The sequence below is a fragment of the Sphaeramia orbicularis genome, chromosome 6 (assembly GCF_902148855.1).
Source record: "Sphaeramia orbicularis chromosome 6, fSphaOr1.1, whole genome shotgun sequence".
Lineage (NCBI taxonomy): Eukaryota > Metazoa > Chordata > Actinopteri > Kurtiformes > Apogonidae > Sphaeramia > Sphaeramia orbicularis.
Window position 1 is genome coordinate 51,819,522 of NC_043962.1, and position 23,981 is coordinate 51,843,502.

Consider the following 23,981-nt stretch of genomic DNA (forward strand, 5'->3'; position numbering starts at 1 on the left):
TTGTGAATCAAGTGGCCCATAGTGGCGGTGGGGTTATGGTATGGGCAGACATATGTATGATGCATTTTATTGATGGCATTTTGAATGCAGAGATACTGTGACGAGATCCTGAGGCCCATTGTTTTGCCACTCATCCACGACTATCACCTCATGTTGCAGCATGATAATGCACGGCCCCAATGCAAAGATCTGTACACAATTCCTAGAAGCTGAAAACATCCCAGTTCTTGCATGGCCAGCATACTCACCGGACATGTCACCCATTGACCGTGTTTGGGATGCTCTGAATTGGCGTATATGACAGCGTGTTCCAGTTCCTGCCAATATCCAACAACTTTGCACAGCCACTGAATAGGAGTAGACCAACATTCTACAGGCCACAATCAACAACCTGATCAACTCTATGCAAAGGAGATGTGTTGCACTGCATGAGGCAAATGGTGGTCACACCAGATACTGAGTAGTTATCTGACCCCCCCGGACCCCCCCCCATACAGTAAAACTGCACATTTTAGAGTGTCCTTTTATTGTGGCCAGCCTAAGGCACACCAGTGCAATAATTATGCTGCCTAATCAGCATCTTGATATGCCACATCTGTGAGGTGGATGAATTATCTTGGCAAAGGAGAAGTGCTCACTAACACAGATTTAGACAAATTTGTGAACAACATTTGAGAGAAATAGGCCCTTTGTGTTCATAGAAAAAGTTTTAGGACTTTGAGTTCAGCTCATGAAAAATGGGAGCCAAAACAAGTGTTGGATTTATATTTTCGTTCTGAGTACTTAAAATTTGCTGTTAATACTATCATACTTTTACCTGAGTAGCATTTTTTAATGGAGGACTTTAACTCGTGGTGAATATTAGTGAAGGAATGGGTCTCACCATTAAATAAACAAGAAGTTTTAAAAAATAATTATTATAAATTACCTATGAATCAATTTTTGTTTTCTGATAATTGGTGCTGACTGATGGGATTGGCTGAATTTGGCCTTGATAGTGGCCATCAATGAATGTTGGGCTTCTCACCTTCAAGTTAAGACTCAGAAGTAATCCCTGGGTAGACAGGGTATCAGTGAGCAGGAGGGGCAAAGTTTTGCATGACTGGAAGGGGGTATTAGTAAACTCGGCTTACTTTTTCACTTGTTGACTTTGAGTTATTTATTGTAGTTTTGTAAAAATTGTATTTAGTGTACAATCTCGGTTTATTCATTATTTTTTACATGTTGATTTATTTGACCTAGAATTTGTAGTTATCCAATTTCAAGTTAAACAACCTGGTCTTTGCATGCATTAATATCTGCTGATTAATTAACTGCCATTTTTAGTTTATTTTAAGACAAGAGGTACAAACTACAGAAAAAGATATGAAACTGATGCTTTTCTTAGAGAGGAATCTCTGGATAGATTAACTTTTTTTTTTTGTGGCTGAAATAAAATGTTTACGTAGCTCCACTAATAATAGGCTACATGATTATCTCAAGGCATTTCATTAATTCCGGTCAAGTACAAAGTGAATGAGGGGAGGAAAAACTTTTTTTCAGAAGGAAAAAACTCAGAACCAGTTTTGACTTACTCATGACACAATTAGTGATTACATTATAGTGATGGTGATAATGTGATTAGTGTCATGGGTTTGTCAAAATTGTCTGAATAAATTGGTCAAGACCCACTCTTTGCAAAAAGATGTAAAATGGTTTCATTCTCCTTTACCAGTAATGTACCATCACATGTTGATGGATTCCTTACAGTGTCATTAATTTGCCGGCAGAGGCTTCACTAGTTTAAAAAAAAACCTAAAGACGCTCTCATCAGAACAAGATGAAACCATGTTGGCTTCAGAGGCAGATGAAGTAAACTAAAATCTATGATAAAATGGTAAATTATGATAATTATCACAACATTTTGTCCATATAGCCCATATTGTTTTATTTTGTTCACATTGTCAGCTACAACACGAAATGTTTTTTTTTGTTTTTTCTGGTATATTTTGATGAGGTTATTGAAGTGTTCTTGAGTTTGGCAGGTTTTTTTTTTTTACCCCCGCCCACCCAGATTGGTTTATAAATATACCAGGAATTCCATCCATCCAAGATTTTTGTCCATCCCATTTCTCGGACACTATTCACCTGATTCTTTTCAAATTTCACACTTTTTTTTTTTTTTTTTACCACTAAGCATTGCACAGATTGATAGCTGAATTTGGGGATTTGGGGATTTTTTTTTTTTTAAAAACTGGAAAATGTAAACTTTGAAAATTTGTCAATCTGATTTCTCAGAGAGTATTCACCTGATTCTTTTCAAATTTCACACATGTTCTTTACCATTAGGAAAGATGCAGTGCACAGTTTGATGGCTGAATTTAATTTTTATTTAGGTTTGTTTGTTTTTTCAAATTTTCAAAAAGTTTTTGAAAACATTGAAAGTTAAGCCTCAAAATTAATCCCTGGGTAGGCAGGGTATCAGTGAGCATTAGAGGGAAAATGACTGGGTGGGGTATTGGTAAGCGTTGCTTACTTTTTCACTTGTTTTTTAATGATTGTCTCATGTCAGTTTTTATGTTTTATGTTGTACTCATCTTGTTATGGCTTTTATGTCTTTTAAGTTTTTTGTTTTTTTTTAAACTTATCCAATGTCATTATTTTTGTCATTATCATAATTTTTCCTTGTTACAGCTTTTATGATTTAGTTGCATCTTGCTGCCGTTTAGGTAGGGTATTTAATATTTTCATGTCCTTTTTATGTTGTTTTTGTCTTAATACTCTTATATGCTTTTGTTTAATCAGTTTTAGGTGTAATTTAATTTAAAACCAATAATCACCAACTGTTTTTCCAATTGTCAAAATCTAAAATCAGCATTTAAGACAAATTATTGCAAATATGTTTGACATTTATCGCGATAATTGATTATATGTAGCCCTACTATAACGTGACACTGATAGTACTCAGTGTAGAATGATATGAGAGTTGTTGAAGGCGTCGTGGATTTAGAGAGGAGGGGGCCCAGGGAGACCAAGACTTTGCTTCACCACTGCCAACAGGCTCTGAATGTCCGTGTCTTAGAGATAATCCGTGCGTCCTGTCCTTCGCGTAGGGCGAGCGCGTTTCTTGTTGCTTCTCGTCACCGGTTCGTGCGCGTTTTCCTTTCGGTGGCTGACTGCTCCCGGTGAGGTCTCCGACCGCCGCCGCGTCCCCATCAGCCGCCTCGGACCACATCTCTGGGCTCTGGAGCTCCAGTCTGGACGCGGGCCAAACCTGTCTGGTGTCAAACCAGCCTGAACAGATACTCTCAGACATCTCATTTCTTCACCTCATTCCTGAGACGGGAATCTGCCCACCCCTTGAGTAAAGCAATTTAAACCTGATAGCACATCATCTGCCTATATCTCCTGAGGAAATCTCCCTTGGACTTACTCCACAGTTTGCGCTTTGCCACCGTGCAGAATACGAGCTAGACCATGGCTTTTACGCGCAAACCTCAGTCCGCACTCTATTCAGCCTTCTATTCAACCCAAATGTGATTGGAAACAACCTACAAGTTGTCACTTCTCGGCGGTTTTATATTTTTATCCATGGAAATGCACCGTCCAGATCCATAGAGGACCGACGTTTGGTTAATATGAACTCATTGCCGAGTGGAATATGTTTTTATTTATCTGTAGTAATCTGCTGGCTGACGGCTGAGGTCGATGGGTCTTGGTGGTGAGTATTTTACTTGTTTATTTATTTATTAACTTTTTAAGTTACTGAAAACTTAGAAACAGCGACCTTCCAGTTGAACTGGAGGAGGCATGTTTAAAGTGTTGCAGAAAATCTATTTTAATTCATTAATATTGTCGCAGGACAGCGCCCTTGATTTGTGAAGGGTTCTGTGAAGATCATCCTTTTCTCCCTTTTTTAGGTATAAATACACCAGAATTGTTCAGTAACTCCGTAGTTTTCCTTTTTTACGCATAAAAAGCGTGCGACTTCGCTTTAAGGCTTTCATTTCATGGCTGTATTTTCACAGGTTGTTTAAAAAGACTATTTGGACAGATCGTTTTCCGAAAAAAAAAAAAAAAAAAATCGGATATAATTTGATTTCTTCTTATTTGATGTCTATTTCTTTTAATCTGTAATGAATATCTGCAGACCTACTGTTTCTAAATCCAACAGACTCTCATACTTTCTGTGATAATGAGATGCTATTGGAACAGATTTCTTCTCTTGCTTTTCATTTAAGAAAATTCCTCCCCAGTCTCATCACCTAACAAGGACAGAGAAGGAATACTGTGTACCTTTTTCCTTTTCAGGTTTTTCTCTTTACCTCTTGCAGGCACATATAGAGTTGTTTGTTGTCCTTGTTAGAAGTTAATGTGATAATGTCCAGTTTGCCTATTACTCTATAATTTCTTTTTCCCAGATATTTTCTCATTATTCTTTGATTATCATGTCTTCTCAGCCAGCCACATGTCTTCCATGCTTTCTGTCCTCAGGTACATGGGCACCCTGGGCTCCCAGGTGATGTGTGACAACATCCCCGGGCTTGTGAACAAGCAGCGCCACTTGTGCCGCCAGCATCCCAAAGTGATGCAGGCCATTGGGGCCGGGATGAAGGACTGGATCTCTGAGTGCCAGCACCAGTTCCGCAACCACCGTTGGAATTGTAACACCACGGCCAGAGACCACAATCTGTTTGGACGCCTGCTTTTGCGTAGTAAGTACTAGGAACATGGAAACCAGGGGTTAACAAATAGTGGAGAGTATAGGACAGACAGATGAGAGGTGTATCTGTTGAGCTTTTGTCTGAAATACCAGCAGAAGTATTAATTTTTTTTTTTTTTTTTTTTTTTAAGGGAGTTTCATCTTGTTGCATCTTTTACAGCATTTTTGTCTTTTCACATATTTGTGACATTTTTGCTTTGTTATGTCTTTTTTGTGTAAGTTAAAACCCACAAATAAGCATAGTGTTTCTTCAACTTCTTTTTGACTTCAGAGCTTTGAATGAATGATAAAACGGTAATCATTTGACATTAATCATTAAAATTATCGATATGGCCCATATGAAAATGTTTATTGTGGAAACATTTTTGCCACATCTTCCAGCTGTACTCCCAGAGTCCATGCAAAGTTCATGAACGTGTGTGAATCTTTCATATTGACCCTTTATAATAGAGAAGGAGAATAAAAATCCCAGAAGACACAATAGGGTTACAGTACGGATGGATCATATATTTATTATTTTGTTGCTTGAAATAAATATCAGAAAAAAAAATGGAATTTCCATGTGAAGATTGGAGTTGGTTAAAAATCCAGCACATACAGAGAACAGCTTTATTATTTAAATGTTTGTAATGTATGATGAACTCGATGAAGGCAGCACTCCATTTTTTACGCGTGTTGATAGAGTTTTGACCTCCTTAGACTTTTTGTTTCTTCTTGATGTTCTTTGGAAGTAGGTGAGGATGTTCCAGAACTGCTTTTATTTGACTTTATTGCTTAAAATCAAAATGTTTGATTCAAGGCATAAAGATTTACTACCTCCTTGTGAATGTCACAGGTAAAGCTGAATCACCAGTACATTTGCTTATCTGTTGTTGTATCATAAAGGAGTATGTATATACATACATACATATGTATATACATATAGGAGTATGAACCATTTTATTCATGATACAGTGACTCGAGGGTATGTCAAGAGCCTTAAACACCACACAACTAAGAACAGAAAACTGGAGTGTAGATGGACAGTTAAAGAATACTCAGCGTAGTGTTACAGGTCATTGTTTGCTGGTGGAAGCTTTGAAATGGATCTGCATCAACGTAGTGATGGGTTTGTAGAGACAGACATATTTACCACCAACATGACACAGTCATTCATTGGGTTTTCAGAATTTAGGGTTGTTCCAGCGAAACCAGTAGTTCTCTTACAAATGTGTTGTTGGTTTTCACATTAGGTCGTGTTTCACGTCTTCCTCTGTTTACAGGTGAATGTTTATCTAAACCGTGCATCTGACTGGTTTTTCTGTCAGTTTGTGTGTCTGCAGTGGCTTACTTTGTACTCAAAGGTTTGCATTTTTGCACATGAATTCGCAACTCATCAGGTGTACCAGGTGTTTCTTCCTTTCACTACTTTATAGATAACTTAATTTTGGTGAGGGGCCAGTTACTGGCCAGGTATTGGATCAGATATGTAGCCAATATTTAATAAAAATAGGACTGGATTACCATTTTTGTTCCTTTTACACTAAAACACTCATTTGTTCACATTTAGATTAATTAATTCAAATGCTGTGGAGTCAGGTGAATAATATTTTTAACAATACACCGGGTTCGGTCCATGTTCCTCTATAATAACAACATTATTTCTCTGAGACCGTTCACATTGAAGCAAAAATGCTAATTGAAACATACCAAACCATATCAGCGTTTAACAGAAATGAACTGGAATTGAATGAGGAAATCAGTGGTGATACCCAGACTTCAATGAAATAAATGAACTTAAAAGTGCTCCACTTTGGCTTTGATGCACTCGATTTTTCTGGTTCTGGTCAACTCTGAAACAAGAAACTCACAGAGAATATCTATTTGACTCATTACAGGCAATTTACTGAACTTTAGTCAGAACTACTCTAAAATTTGATGCTAATGTTTTAATTTTTCCTGTAAATTTGGGACTGGATTAAAATAAGACTCCTGTAACACCAAATATTAAATAATTTAAAGATAAATGCTTTGTTTTTAGCTCACCGGCCAATAGGCCATGAGCTATTGTGAAAGTGTCATATTTGTCATCATCATCATCTTCATTAGCAATTTCTTCAAACATCTACGAAACTATGTTTGGATTCATTTCAAATTTTATATGTTGCTTCCTTGGGACAATGTCTACAAAGTTTGTTCATAGTTTCACAGAGTTCACAGAGAAATTTAGATTTTTTTTTTTTTGCATTTTTGATGAATTTTTAAAATATTAAAAATGTCTTTACTTATAATGGGCCATATTTTGATGGCTTATGACACTGAAATAGTTAGAAATATTAATATAGTTACTATTGAGCACTGATAGGAAGTCATATATGGACCTTTATTTATTTTTGAGTTTTCCTTCAGTGAAAGTGCCACCCACTTCTGTTGGGAGTTTGATCTCCTACATCAAGACCACAGGACTCTAACATAGCAGCAGAACCTGCCAACCTTGCAAATTCAAGTTGTTATTCATTCTTGATTAAAAAAAAAAAAAAATGCTAATGAGATACAGGCACATTAATCCTATTTTGGGTTTTTTTCAGCCTTTTAAAGTCTTATTTCTAACCCAAACCGTGTACATTTTTTTTATTGTGTAGCAGACAATACATGGGTATCGGTATAACCTACTGAAATTATTGTTTTAGAAAAAGAAACGGAAATCCTAACTTTAACTTTACTTTAAAATGATCTGTGTCTTGAGTTTATTTGTTTGTTTATTGGTTTTATTGTTTGATTTGTTTGTTGTATGTGTATTTATTTAATTGGAAAGTGTAATGACAAAACAGTAGGAGCAGTGCAGATCAAAAAAGTGAGAAAGAAAATTTCTGTTTGTCATCTCTAACCCAAAATTTGTGATGTGTCCTACCTCAAGGTTAATGTGCTGTAATCCACCTCCATCGAAATTACTAAACCAACAAAAAATAAATGAATAAATCAACAAGGAAGAAAAAAAGGAAAAAAGCACATCAAAATGAAGGGTAAAATGTCAAAGTAATATCATCATATCTTTGTAACTTTATTAGCTTTATTGTCTGTTGAGTTGTTGGAAATCGACCTGTTCTGGTATTTTCAGTACAAGGATGTGTTAGAATAACAAGAGTGCCGCGCCTTGGGGGGGGGACTCGCAGCGGTCGCTGCTCGCTGCCGGGAGGGGATGGCGGTGCTCCGGATACGCATGTCTGGTGTGTGCAGGTGGGTGGGAAGGGCTGTTGATGGGTGTGGGTACATGTGTGGGTATGTGTGTACATGTAGGTGTGTGTGTGGGCGTGCATGTGGGTAGGTGGGTGTATGGGCATGGGTGGAGGTGTTTGTGCGTGTGTGTGTGGTCGAACATGTGGGATGGGTGGTGTGTGTGTGTGTCTGGGTGTCAGTGGGTGTGTGTGTGCATATGCTCGTGTGGGTGAGTGGGGGACTGGAAGGCGTGTGGGGTTTGGGGGTTGGGCTTGGTGGGACGGGGGTAGGGATGGGGGGGTGGGCCTCCGGGCCCCCGGGGCGCTTGGCTGTGGCATCGGGGTGCGGACCGGCCCGCAGTGGGTGGCTGTCTGGGCCGGCCTGGCCCAGCTCCTGGGCTCGTGGGGCTCGGGTACCGGCGCCTCGCTTGCCCCTGGGTGGCCGGCCCCCAGCGGGGGGGGGGGGGGGGGGGGGACGGGGGGGGACGGCTGGCATCCCTGGCCCCCTGGGGCCTGTGCTCGGCTGCTGTGGGACCTCTGGCGGAGGCCTCCCTTGACCATCTTTGGGGCAGGCGCACTGTCACCTCTTGGGGGGGGGGGGGGGATCCCCCCTCTCTGTGGTGTCTGCTGGTTGGCCAGGCCTTGGGGCCCTCTTGGTCGGTCCCTGATCCTTGGAGGGAGTGCGGTTGCAGTTGTATGTCTGTGTTCTTCACCTCAGTCTCTTTGCCTTGTTCACTCAGTCACAGCAGATTAATGTGAACAACTGATGTTGTGTGGATATGTTACTGGTATTATTTGTTACAGGTATTATTTGTGCAAATGTGGTATAGGATATTTTGTTTGTGCTTTCTTTTCTTATATTCATCATTTAATAGGTCTTATGTATTTTATTGTATTTTTTTGGTAGTTTTGTTTGTTTTGTTTTTTCTCTTTCTTCTGCCCAGTTTACTCAGTCCTGGTTGTAGTCACCGTTACCCTTATAATTGTCTCCATGGTTGTTACTGTTTGTATTGTTGATACTTCCTTGTGAGGGTCTTCGCCACCTTCTTCTCTCTTGCTCTCTCCCCTTCACCCCCCCCACCCCCACCCCCCCATATCAGGTCCGGCATCGAAATGTGGTTCAACAAAACTCATAATAAACACAGTACAATATCCAGGGGAGCTTCATATACTTTATGAAGTTAACCTTGGCAAAGCAAACTTGTTCAGCACCAAAAGGCAGCCAGACTACCATTCTGCTGTTAGGATGCTGGACAAGACAAGTAGAAAAAGGAAAAAAAAAAAAAAAAAAAAGAATAACGAGTTTTGAGTAAAATTGGCAAAAAGATGGACCCTGTTGGATAAAGTGTCAAATAGGTGTGAGCTATTATTGTTCTGCTGACATCAATCCATCTTTAAGTCAATTTGTTTCTTGTATACACTTAACTACTGTGATGTGTGTTTGCTTTATCTCCACTTTCATTAATTTGTCTTCTTTCTGCACTTGAAAGAGAAATTGCAGTTAAAATAATCTCCCTCTTTAAAGTCTGGATCTGTGAAAAGAGCCCAATGTTTGACTGCTCATATCCATCCAAGCAAATGAATAGATGTTTTAGAAGTCTACAGGAGACAAGGTCATCACTTTATTTGTGGTGGTGAGGTGTTACTGTTGTGTGACAAATGTTCTCTCGCAGGCAGCACAGTTCAGTTAGTGGCAGCAGGATCAGAATGACTAGCAAGCTCTGACTATCCACTGACACATGTGAAGCATCCTGTCATGGCAGACGTGCTGCTTGGCGTCTGGGTGCTGAAACAACTCATCCATCCCATCACGACTCACTTTAACATGTCAGAATCATTTTTTTATTGCTATTGAAGGATGAGGAGGACCTGATGTTCCTCTCCCATGCCCTGAGATTTAACCTGCGAGGGGGATCCTTCCACTTAGTCCGTTTCATGTTGGGGCCTCTAATCACCCTTGTGGTATTCAGACCTCCCAGCCAGGCCCCGGATTGGCCATGTCACACGGCATTATCACAGCACATCAGGGCCTCCATCTGAAGCTCCTTATTGTCAATGTCAGCGGGCTAATTTCCAACAATTACACAGGAGTGTTCCCTCAGCAGCAGTGTGGTTTCTCAGCATTCTCCTCATTAACCTTGTTTGACACGCTCAACTTAACTGCCAGACTCAACTGGTCATGTTTGTGCACACACACACACACACACACACACACACACACACACACACTGGTCACTGCATTAGGGTGTTATATAACATAATACAATAGATTATGGATTCATACTCCAAATGCTTTAAAGTTGAATCCATTAAATGTTCCAGTTATGGTGATGGAGCTGTTTTTATACATCACATCATATATATGTGTGTGTGTGTGTGTATATATATATATATATATATATATATATGTGTGTGTGTGTGTATATATATATATATATATATATATATATATATATATATATATATATATATATATATATACACACACACACACACACACACACACTACCGGTCAAAAGTTTTAGAACACACCAATTTTTCCAGTTTTGTATTGAAATTCAAGCAGTTCAAGTCCAATGAACAGCTTGAAATGGTACAAAGGTAAGCAGTGAACTGCCAGAGGTAAAAAAAAAAAAAAAAAAAAGGTAAGGTTGAACAAAACTGAAAAATAATGATCAACAGCTTGCATGATAGGTGACTCACAGGACAACTGCTTCAAGCACAGCTCAATCGTTATCGTAGTAAGCAAGTCTCAGTTTCAACTGTGAAGAGAAGACTTCCAGTTGCAGGTTCGGTGGGTTGAGTCGCAGCAAGAAAGCCATTGCTGAGACTTCAGAATAAGAAAAAGAGGCCTTGCCTGGGCCATGAAACACCACCAGTGGACTACTGAAGATTGGAAGAAGGTGTTATGGACTGATCAAACCTGCAACTGAAAGTCTTCTCTTCACAGTTGAAACTGAGACTTGCTTACTACGATCACTATTGAGCTGTGCTTGAAGCTGTTGTCCTGTGAGTCAGCTATCACGCAAGCTGTTGATTCTCAGAAACTTGTCTTCTGATTGTGTTGTGGCTTTGGGTCTGCCAGACCTCTTCCTGTCAGCATATCCCCCAGTTTCTGAGTGCCTTTGGATGATGAAGGAAACTGGACTTACTGATACCTTGACTTTCTTGGCAATTTCTCTGTAGGAAAGACCTACATTTTTAAGTGTTATGATGGTCTGTCTCTCTTCTATGGTTAATTGCCTTTTCCTCTTTTCCATTTTTATAGTAGCACACTACTTTCTGCAGTACAGTACTGTTCAAATAATGCTCATAATGGTATGGTACCAAAGTGTGTCCCAGCACTACTTTTATGCAGATTGAGGGGGTTGTAAGTAATTCAGAAACGTTGGGACACCTGTAAGAATTGGTAGCACCAACTTTCGAGGCTTGATCAACCTCCATTGCTGCAGAACTGCTTTAAGTTGTTAACCCATTTCTTGTTCGCCTTTTTGTATAATTCTGAAATGTACATTATTTGTCAGTTTTGTTTAACCTTTTGTTTTTTTTTACCTCTGGCAGTTCAGCACTTACCTTTGTACCATTTCAAGCTGTTGATTGGACTTGAACTGCTTGAATTTCAATACAAAACTGGAAAAATTGGGGTGTTCTAAAACTTTTGATCGGTGTGTGTGTGTGTATATATATATATATATATATATATATATATATATATATATATATATACACACACACACACACACTAGGGCTGTCAGAATTAACACGTTAATGCAGATTAATCCATCATCATGACTAATCTGATTAAAAATTTTAACGCAATTAACCCATCTGCAGTGCAGAATGACTCTGAACATCTCTGGCAACACATTACGGGCAGTTTGTCCAAGTAGAGTCACTGTCATGCATGCACCAATGGACAGTTGATCCGGTAGTGACAGGTAGCAGAACCAACTGATAAAGATGGAAGATGCTAAACAACACTTTGGCCCTCTGGATATGAGGACAAAAAAAAAAACCCAAATACAAGACGGAACAGTTGTTTCAAGTTGTTTTGTTGAAAATGTTGAAGGTGTTTAATGAACACGTTAAGTGCATTTTTTTGGTAAATGGACTGAACTTGTATAGCGTATTTTCTACACCTTCATGGTGCCCAAAGCGCTTTACAATTCTTCACATTCACCTATTCTCACACACACACACACACACACACACACACACACACACACACACATACACACACACACACACACACTCATACACCAATTTATGCCAAGATCTCCGGTTCACATGACCCTGACCCATAATCCTAACCCTTAGTGTGTGTGGTATTTGACGCATAGATTCAGGTTGGACAGGGGGTAATAACGACATGAAAATACACGCAGAAAGCTTATAATGCATATAGATAAGATGCCAGTTAAAAGTGGCGTGTATATTTACGCGATTCATGATATCACATTGAATATTAAAGTCAATGTAAACTGTTGCAGTGTGTTTTCATCTCCACGTGAATCATAAGTCACCATATGTTATGATCAGTTACTGCTGACTTTATTAAATGAATTAAGTCAGAATACAGACTGTATAAAACCTCTGTGGCATCCCCATTTGTTTTTGGTTTGACTGTTTTGAAGCCTGGAGATGTCATCAGTAGGGATGTAACGATTACCGGTATAACGATAAACCGCAGTAAAATTCCCAATGGTTAGTTTTACCATTTAAATTGTAATTATCATGAAAACCGTGTTTGATTACCGAACTTTGAAAACTCATGGTGGTACTGCTCATTTCCTTGAGAAGCAGCAGCACTCCGGGCGCGCATGTGCAGTTTGCATTGTTTGACCTGTGAAAACATGGCTGAAGGCAGCCGCACGGACAGCATTCCAGAGATCCAGGGATCGTGGGCTCACATATGGACTAGGGCCGAGAGCATGGACTCGGTCCGCTCATTGTGACATTGTGAATGATTTGATATGGAAATGGTCAAACAAGCTTCACTAAGACCTGTCCATCTACTTTTTTTCCTACTCAAAACACCACTCAGGAATCATTAGGAGAATTGATAAGGAATTGGACTGATAAGCATAATCAACAATGGCATTGATATTGATAAAATCCTATCAATTCCTAGCCCTAGTGCAGATATCTCTTATGGCTATAAGATTATTTTGTATGTTTGATGTTTACATGTTAATATTTTAATGTTTCTGCCACATTGTACATTGTGCATGTTATTTTATGTGTTTTTTCAAAATACAACTTGGTTAAATTATTTCTGTGTGTGTATAAGTACTTTTTGAACATTTTGAGCACATTTCAACAATACCGCAATAATAATGATAGCCGTAATAATTTTGGTCACAGTAACTGTGATATGAAATATTCATATTGTTACATCTCTAGTCATCACCATGTTGGTTTTATGAAAACAAGTGGGGAAGGTTGAAGAAGAGCGAGGATTGAAACCAGAACTTATTGAAAACACTGACCACATCTGCTATTCAGTGTCATAATAAACATCATCAATTTAGTTTCATTTCAGATCCTGAACAGTAATGTCAATGTCATAAAAATTTAATTTAATTGTCATAAAAGTTTAAAACTAAACCTGGTCCTCACAAATATAAAATACATCTCCAGAGACACCGCCACCCAGTCTTATTTTGTGTGGCAGTTTTTGATCTGGTCCTCTCATCTACATGTGCAGATAGATGAGCTCTGCTTATCAGGGCAGTGCTGGTAAACACTAGCTATTTATCCGCCTTTGAGATAGATGAAGCTTCACCTTAAATAAAAGCCCTCAGACAGACAACAACAAACACAGGTCATACAGGTAGCAGCAAGGGCCAGATATTTAAAGGATCTCTGAGGGAGATTTAGATCAGCAGGAGATAAGGCTGTTTTAGTTCAGACATCAGTGGAGTTTGAAGTTTACCAGTACCAGTTTTGTTTCTGAGTCACTTCTGACCTTAGTGTGTGTCTCTTATGTCTTAATACTTAATGTTTTCCCTGTATATACACACACCTTTATAATGGTGGGGACCACGGCAAAAACAAAACATAAAATCAAAATATGAAACCACACACACACACACACACACACACACACACACACACACACACACACAAGCCTTTAAATCACAGCTTAATTTTCTTCGCATTATGATGTAGAAATGTATTTCTTCATGAGTTGTGTTTACATCCTTGTTCATGATGTTTCCACATCTCCCCTCAGGCAGCCGCGAGGTGGCCTTTGTCTACGCCATCTCATCTGCGGGAGTGGTCTATACCTTGGCTCGAGCCTGCAGTCAAGGCGAGCTAGACTCCTGCTCCTGTGACCCCAATAAGAAGGGCTCCTCGCGGGACGCCAAGGGCTCGTTTGACTGGGGCGGGTGCAGTGACCACGTGGACCACGCCATGCGCTTCAGCCAGACTTTTGTGGACGCCAAAGAGAGAAAGGAGAGAGATGCCCGAGCGCTCATGAACCTGCACAACAACCGAGCCGGAAGGAAGGTGAGGAGGATGTAGCTTTGGGTTAGGATTTGGCTTTAACTGGTCAGTCTAGTCTAAAGATCATGTCATATAAGGATCTTTTAAGGAAGAATCACAATCCATAATCTGAATCACTATTTTTTTGTTTCTTGTAGGTGTGGAAGTTTTTCTGTCATTTCTACATGTTTAGTTTGTGTGTGAGATTTTTTTTGTTGTAGCTCACTGGAAACTGCACTGTTGCGTCATTTTGGACCCTATTATCACAATATTGACAATATACAGATGAAGTAAACAGCAGGTCCACATGTTCCTGTAAATACAGCTGCGGTGCTTCATTAATTACCCACGTTGTGGCCTTATTTGTGGAGTTTTATAATAATCAAAAACATTTTTGTAACTCTAAGGTTACTGTAAAACATCTTCATGTCAGAGTTCAGAAGTCAGACCAACAGATCACAGACACACTCTGATTCTACATCTTCTGTGGATTGAACACATAACCCCCTCTGAATAATTCACTAACAACATGATGACTAAAGAAAAACACCCATTTTTCCTGCATTTCTGAGGGTGCTGATACATCCATTCACTGTTGGAGTTAAAAATCTGTATCTTATTGAAAAACCTGCATACTGTACAAAAATGTTCAGTATGTGAGATTTGAGACTTTCAGGACCAATTTTTCATCAAATCTGTAAAACCTCAGTCATAGCCTAAGTATCACAAATCTGTAAGTCTTTCTATGATTACTCACCTGAATCTCTTGCATTACGGTGAACAATTTTTAAGTGCCATCCACCATAAACAAAACCATGTGTTTACATTCAGAGCCAGGAGGTAGCTTGGGCATCTTCTGAATTTTTGTCGCGACGTGCATTGTGGGAAACAGAGGCTTGCGCTACTGCTGCATGTGGCTGCGTGAACCTCTCTGCAGCGGCAGCGGCAGTGGCAGCACGAGTCTCCATTTCCCACAATGGATGGCACTTCAAAATTGTTTATCGTAATGCAAGAGATTCAGGTGAGTAATCACAGAAAGACTTACAGATTTGTGATACTTAGGCTGAGGTTTTACAGATTTGATGAAAAATTCATCACGAAAGTCTCCCGCACCTTTATTCCCTGGAATAATGTCCAGTTCTCTGAACTGCAGAAGGTTCCAGGTCTTTATTAGGATTAGGCCTATACCAGAGGTACAGGTCTTTATTTCTAGGTAGAATTGGTCTCTCTTTAATCTGATCCTGTTCGTCCCTTCAGGTTTAAAGCCCTCAGGTTTTTCAATACTTCAAATCCTTCATGCAACTGGGCTTTAACTGTGAAACATTTGCAGACGTCCTCTATGTAACACCTCTATGTAACCTCTATGTAACACCTACAGGCAGCTGTTTGATGGCCACGTCTGGCCCATGTACCTGAAACACAAAAACTTAAAGGATGGGCTATCCTTTGTGTTCTGTGTGCCCTCAGGCCGTGAAGCGCTTCATGAACCTGGAGTGTAAATGTCACGGGGTCAGCGGCTCCTGCAGTGTCCGGACCTGCTGGCTGGCATTAGCCGACTTCAGACGCACTGGAGACCACCTTCGGAAGAGATACAATGGAGCTGTGCAGGTTGCCGTGAACCAGTATGGCACTGGGTTCACCACTGCGCACACCCACTTCAAGCGGCCAAGTAAGAATGACCTGGTGTACTTCGAAGATTCGCCAGACTACTGCATACGGGATCATGAGTCAGGTAAACACAGTCACCACACCAGCTGGTTTTCAACATTCCACCACCATCATACTTTGAAAATTTGACACTTGTCTGTTGAGTTCGTGGTTCCAGTTTTTGGTTCTGAGCTTCACTGGAACCACATGAACCAAAGCAATGGAGTCACCGCTCCAGAGTTGAAATGAACCACTTCAGGTCTCATGGTTGATCAGCAAGAAGACTAGGGCTGTGAACAGATTAGTCATGAGGGTTTATCAAACTTGGCAAACCTCAGCACTTCAGCAACTTTACAGATGTGGCTACAAAATTCATTGTTTTTTCAATACCAAGGTTTAACTGTTGACTTTACTTTGACGCAGGTCAACTTTATCTCACCATATTTTGATAGTTAGATCCAGGGAGACACTAGCCCAGAAATGGAGTCAGCAATATCTACAAACAACACAGACTGCAACACAAACAGCACATAGGCACATTTATTTATTTAATTTATTTTAATTAAAAATGATTTAATTGAAATTATTAGCATTGTTTTCAGCACAAATATGTTACAAATATACATGATTTGCCATTTTTTATGTTAGATTTCCAAAAATTCATCACAGTAGAACTATATGTTTTACAACCAATCTGCCCTGTCCTTGTTTTTCACTCTGTCGTGTTTATTTAAACAATTGCTAACTGGAGTTTAGCTGCTACTAAAGCAGTTAGTGCTACTGGGCATGTTTTACAGAATGAACTTCTGATTTATGTTGACTCAAAGACTCAGTCAAACAATGCTAATTTTACAGGGAGAAGCTGCAAACAAATGTAACCCTCTGCTCTCTATGCCAGCTGTTTGTGTCCTGGTCACTTTCTTTTTTTTTTCTCCATTTTAGTTGTGTTAATGCAAATGGTATGAAATTTCCCAAGGGTCTCGAATTTTTCTTTTTCTTTCTTTTTTTTTTTTTTTTTTTTAATATATTGATAACATGCTGTATACATCCAATTGTACAACTCAACTCCATCATGGCCATATCTGGCCCATTGAAACCCATAAAAAAAAAAAAAAACATTTTTAAATTCCTTATTATGTATTAAATCATATAGTAAATGAGGTCAAATGGCTTTCATTCTAAACTCAACACTTGAAATAGTATTTTTTAATGTTTTCTACCAAATTACTTCATTTTTTCACTGTTTAGCCTAATTGAATTTAATATTCATAGTTTTCAAAAGGGACATATGATGGATTAATACACTCCAGTGGAATGAATGAATGACACAATTTTATGATCTTAAGAATGTCAGATAGTGGCTGGCGACAGAGTAGATGTCTCATGATGGGAAATGGTGTGGTTTCCCACTGTTGAAGTACTTGTAGGCTGAAAAAAATCATAGATTGTGATATTATGTTCCGTTACGTAATTACTTAATTATATATTCTCATACTCAGTTACGTATACTTAAATGCACATCATTTCTATTATTCATCCTCTAAAAGCAGCAAGCAAAGCAGCACTAAAACAACATGTAAATTCGGGAAGTAGAGTACAACAGTGGTAAGACTATGCTGAAAACATTACGGCTAAACTCTGTTGAGGCCTCACATGCACATTAAGGTCATACCCTGTTGGAATTCATGTTTTTGTCAGACATGTGCAGGACATAGGGCCGTGTTGGAAGAATTGGAGCAATGGAATGTCTGACACAGTGCACACAAGGCTGGGTGTAAGAGTCCTCAAAACCGGTTCTCTGCACCCCCACGTTGGGCACTAGCAGGGGTCGGATGTAGGTGACCTCTTAGCTATGTATTGATGTTCCACTGTGAGATGTACTGCTGCACATGTGTCCTACTCCAGACATACTGTGTTGATGTGACGGCCACTGTAGCACACATTGGCTGCTAAAGAACCCACCTGGAATGTGCACAAGTCAGACTCTAGTGGAAGAGGAAGCAGGGTAAGAGCTCCTTAGAGAAGAGTGAGTGGGGAATGTAGTTCAGTAGCATAGAAAGTGCCCCAAACACATCAGGACACATCAGAAAAGTATAAAAGGGCATGTAATTTTTCAACAGTAGCTTGTTCACTTATGACTTGCTCATTGCGTTTGTTGCTGCCGCCCAGTAAACACAGCTGCACCAGACCCCTCCAGACTCTGCCTCATTTTTGGACAAGTGAAGATTAGAACTTAAGATACAACCTTAGCAACAAAGATAAGTAACTGAAGATTAAGAAAATTAATCATTTAAGACAAGAAGAGTTCCAGAACCATCACACTGCACTACAGTCTATGCACTGGTACTTAAGGGCCAACCCTGTGTGTGGTTGCCTGCATCAGCAACCTGAGGTTTGCTTTTGACCTGTTACAACAGAGGCCATGATTCAGCTGCTGTGCACCCACACAAGTGTGGGAGGCAAAGGTATGAAGATTGGAAGGATGTGGATGAAGTGGAGATGAAACACTACATCAGGAGTGATTCTAGTTGCCATCCACCAATCAAGACATGAAGCAACTTGACCACTATGATCAGACTAGCACTAATATCAGGTTTGATGACAGGCTAACCCACCAAGGATGCTTCAGAAATTATAAGCTTGCCACATTTTGCATCCTGTGGGAAAAGTGTGTGGCTCACCTTCCCCCGTTGTTCAGTCCAAGGGTTGATGTGTATCCTTATTGTGATTCAAAATTTAAGCAATGAAAGTAGCAAACATTTTCAGTAAGTAGTGTGTATATAGCATTTTGCAAAAGTTAGATTGCCATTTTTATCCACAAATGTGTTAAATGGGAGTTTTTGTTTTTCTGTCACTGCATGAAACAGTAATGATGCATGAATGATCATTGATACTTATAATTAATGATATACCTTTAGCTACAATGAAAAACAAATCAAGTAGCATGTACTATTTGGTTAAAAAAAAGAAGTGATTTTTTGCTTTTTGTCTGTTTATAAATCATTAGCATTATGTAATCTAACAGGAATTTAAAGGGTTAATTTCTAAGCATTTTGGAAATGTAAATATGGTCCATAAAGCCCCCCACTGAAGTTGTTTTCAGACTGACAGAGAACTGTGCTGGTGCCGGTGCCAGTTCCCGCACCTAATCTTGAACCAGCCGACATGTTCTTATCAATAATCAGAGCGTATGGGAACTGAAAATTTGATTCCCAACGGGCACCAAGTAAAACCTGGTTTTTCTAAGCGAATGGTGACGACAAGAGTGGATGTCACCAGACTGATCCATGTTCACCTGCGGGGGTTACGTCTCTGGAATCGGTGTCGCTGCCTTCTTCTCCACAGCAGATGTTGTAGTGTGGCTTAGTGCAGATAAATTATGATCTGTATTAAGAGTACAAATGCTCGCAGGTAGTCGATGATGTGAGCCATAGCACTGTTGTTATTTTTTCTACTGTGAACACATCTGCTTTCGTATGGCTTTTTTTTTGTGAATGTGAGAGTGAATGATGAATAATGTAAAGTGCTTTGAGTGCCTTGAAAAGTGCTATAGAAATCTAATCCATTATTATTATCTTTATTATTTTTTTGGTGGTGAAGCAATGCCCTCTGTCGATAATGCGTCATGAGCTCACATCGTATGAAAATGGGCCGTTCATGGGAAATCACTCCGGTTCCCAGTGTAACTGGTGTGGGAGAGGGCTCCGACACTAGGCTGGCCGGTCTGAAAACAGCTTGAGTGGGAGTTTTTCCATTTTTTAGTAATGATGCAGGAAAAATCAGTGATACAGCCAATTATAGACCATTGATGCCAACTTAACACTTTTGTTGGTAGATTTAGCAACTTTTCAGGCTACACAAGCAACAAAAAGCACCTAACAACAATTTTAGCAACTTTTAAATTTGTCTGGAAACTTTTAGCTACATTTGAAAAAAATCAATCGGTAAAACGGATGCATTTTCCCTCTAAATGACATTAAATTATTTTCTCACAGTCAAAAAAACACACGGTCTGTCTGCCCAGCTGTAAAAGTCAGTGTTTCCAACTTACCCATTTTGTTCGTATATTTAGTGATTTTTCAGATCTCTCTATCAAAACAGTGATTAATGACAAATCTACCAACTTTTTGTGGTGTTATTGGAGACTTTTGGAGATTCTGACATGTCGATTGTCTAAAACAAACCACTGCACTGAGTATAAATCAGTCCCATTGCCATTGACAGTTTTCTCTATTGTCTTTTTTGGTCCATTTAGATTGTTGATGTAGACTGAAAAATGAAAATGTTATAGTTAAAAATGTTCATGTTTACCCTGACTTGATGTAGGCTCCTAAGTGGACTGTAAGGTTGAAAACCAAACTAAACAAACAAATAAATAACTAACCTAAGTAACTCCTCTAGAATGTCTCTTTTGGGTCACTTTAGCTGGTCCCCAAGCCCAGACAAAGGAGGAGGGTTTAAATTGGGACATTAAAAAAACAAGAATTGACAGAGTATAGTTCATTTGGAGTTCTATTCATATTTATGGTGTTTTATACTCACTTTTGTCTCAAACACAATATTTCTCTCTCCTACATCATACATTACAATTACATACACATTTGTAATTATGCATATGTATGAATGAATGAATGAATGAATGAATGTTTATTTCAGTTAAATACAAAATACAAAACACATACATATTTTAAAAAAAACCAACAAAACAAAACACATACATATTAAAAAAACAAACAAACATAAAATTAACACATTTTGTAACTGAAAAAGGAAGAAGCTGAAGCCGGAGGCTTATTTCTGCTTCTCCTATTCGCATCCTTAGTCCAAGTCCACACCTGAAGTTGCAGCAGATAAATACTTAAACACAAATTATACTACATTCAGTGTTATAAGTCATTTTGTAATCATATTACTTTCATAGCCCTTCATAATTTGACAAATTAAAGTCTTTTTGAAACTCAACAGTGAGCTACACAATTTCACTTCATCCTTCAGTTCATTCCATAGCTTGACACCAATAACAGAAACACTGTGATATTTAACATTTGTTCTTACTTTACATTTTTCAAACACAAACATCCCTCTTAAATTATAATGTCCTTCTCTTAACTTAAAAATTTTCTGAATACAAAAAGGAAGGTTTTTACTTTTAATGCGAAACATAAATTCCATTGTTTTTAAATATACAATATCAAAAAATTTTAGTAAACCAGATTCTACAAAAAAATGGATTACTTGATTGGAGATAACCAGCTTTGTTTATGACTCTAATAGCTTTTTTTTGGAGTTTAATTATCGGGTCTATATTAGTTTTATACACATTGCCCCATATTTCCACACAGTATGACATATATGGCATTACAAGTGAACAATACAACATATGCAAACATTTTTTGCTTAACAAGTCTCGAGTTTTATTAAGAATCGCAACAGCCTTGGACATTTTATGTTTGATATATTCTATTTGTGGTTTCCAACAGAGTTTATGGTCAATAATCACTCCCAAAAATTTTGTTTCATACACCCTTTCAATTTCAATTCCATTAATTTTCAGTTTTTTATCATAATTTCCTCTAGCACCACCAAAAACCATAAATTTTGTTTTATCTTCATTAAGTGATAACTTATTTACGTCAAACCATTTTTTTTTAACTTGATCAATTCCTTTTCCACAGTTTCTAATATTTGTTTCATATTTGCTCCCGAATAAAGCAAATTAGTATCATCTGCAAATATTGTAAATTTTAACTTACTAGATGCCATAAAAATGTCATTTAGATAAAGTATAAATAACTTGGGTCCCAGAACTGAACCTTGTGGGACCCCACATGTTACTTTTCTAAGCTGTGAATTTGTATTTCCAATTGTTACATACTGGAACCTATTTTGTAAATAACTTTTTAACCAGCTTTGCGTCACACGTCTTATACCATACGTTTCACATTTCCGGAGTAATATTGAGTGATCAATTGTGTCAAATGCCTTCCTTAAATCAATAAAAACACCAACAGTATGTTGTTTCTGAGCCACCGCTGTTGCTATATTTTCTGCAAATTCCATTACTGCTTGAGATGTTGATCGGTTTTTCCTAAATCCGTACTGGTGATCATTTACTATCCCATATTTGTCTATGTAGTCATCTAACCTCTTTACAAACAGTTTCTCAAGAATTTTAGAAAATTGTGGTAACAATGACACCGGCCTGTAATTTGACACCTTGTGCTTATCACCATTTTTATAAACTGGAATCACTTTAGCTATTTTCATATTTTCTGGAAAAGTGCCTGTTTGAAATGATTTGTTGCATACATAAGTGAATGGTTGAAGGATACTGTTTATCACTTGTTTTATGAGTGACATATCAATGGAATTTCTATCAGTAGATTTTTTATTCTTAAACTTCCTGACCACTTCCAACACTTCACTTTTACAAACTCCACCAAGAAATATTGAATTATTGTTTTCAATATCAAAATCAAAGTTTTTATCATCCTTTTCCCACTTGGTAATATCTTTTGCCAAATTTGGACCAACATTAACAAAAAAGTCATTAAATATGTTCACGATGTCCTCAATATTTTCCATCACAGTGTCACCAGTTTTAACAACATATGTAGAAAAATCCTTTTTATTACTTTTTTTAATTTAACACTCTCCAAGTGCCTTTAGTATCATTTTTGTGTATTTCCAACAACTGATCATAATAGGCTTTTTTTATGTGTTCTTATAATTGCTGTCAATCTATTTTTGTATCTTTTATATTTATTCTCTTTTTCTTTCGTTCTGTGCTTCAGAAATTCCCTATACAGCCTGTTTTTCTTCTTACAAGCCCTTTCCAATCCCTTAGTTAACCATGGTTTCTTATTCTTTTTAAAATCTTGTCTATATTCTTTCACAGGACAATGTCTGTTGTACAATGTCAGGAATAATTCTAGGAAAGCATTATATGATTCATTAACATCATCTACATAAACTTCATGCCAGTCATAATTTATTAGTTCCTCCTTTAAGGCCATAATTGCTTCTGGTGACTTTGTTCTAACCAAACAAGGTTTTTGCTTATAGTTGGGTAAAGATAATTTGTTGTTCATTTCCAGTTCTACAAAAACTGGCAAATGATCACTTATATCAGTCAGAAATAGACCACTCCTTATTTCACCATCAATAATGTTAGTAAAAATATTATCAATCAATGTTGCGCTTTCCAATGTGATTCTACTTGGTTTTGTAATTACAGGGTGAAAACTCAAACTAAACATAGTATTTACAAATTCTGCCGTTTTTGCATGTTCATTGCATTTCAACAAATCAGTGTTAAAGTCACCACAAACCAAAATCACCTTATCACAATATTTTTCATATAAATCAGTAATCTCCTTATTGAATTTCTCAATACATGACCCTGGTGTCCTGTAAATACAACTAAGAAATATGTTTTTGTGTTTTTCCATCTTAATTTCAACCGTTACACATTCCATCAGATTGTCTATAGCAATTGTTAAGTCACCATTTATCTTGCATTTCAAATCATTTAATACAAATAGGGCCACGCCCCCTCCTCTTTTATTGGCTCTGTTTTGCCAAAACATTCATATCCTTCTAATTCATCATGTAACCCTTTCTCATCACTCAGCCAAGTCTCTGAAATTGCTATTACACTAAATTTATGCTTAAATTGTTGCAAATAATCTTTAATTTTATCAAAATTACTATAAAGACTCCTGCTATTAAAATGAATCACTGAAAAACCCTTAATTTTAGACTCCTACTTGTCTTCTGAATAATATTCACATGTTGTTTTAATGCTGTGGTAGAAGTGGGTCTCTGGATCAATATCATTCTCTAAAACATAGGGTTTGTGATCTTGAAAGTCAAAAGACTTAAATTCATTGTATTCACACATTCTCATATTTCAGTCCCCAACAATAATTGACCTCATAGCTCCATCA

The 23,981-nt window shown here is 38.1% G+C and overlaps 1 protein-coding gene across 1 annotated transcript in view; it reads left to right on the forward strand.

Moving 5' to 3' along the window:
* The first annotated feature begins 3,288 nt into the window (after positions 1–3,288).
* The window catches only part of wnt2 (wingless-type MMTV integration site family member 2), a 42,950-nt gene continuing 22,257 nt past the window's right edge, over positions 3,289–23,981 (forward strand). Inside the window, exons 1-4 of the mRNA XM_030136367.1 lie at positions 3,289–3,700; positions 4,474–4,694; positions 14,132–14,409; positions 15,853–16,117. Coding sequence (XP_029992227.1) covers positions 3,618–3,700; positions 4,474–4,694; positions 14,132–14,409; positions 15,853–16,117 — 847 coding nt within the window. The 5' untranslated portion in view covers positions 3,289–3,617. The remainder of the gene's footprint in view (positions 3,701–4,473; positions 4,695–14,131; positions 14,410–15,852; positions 16,118–23,981) is intronic.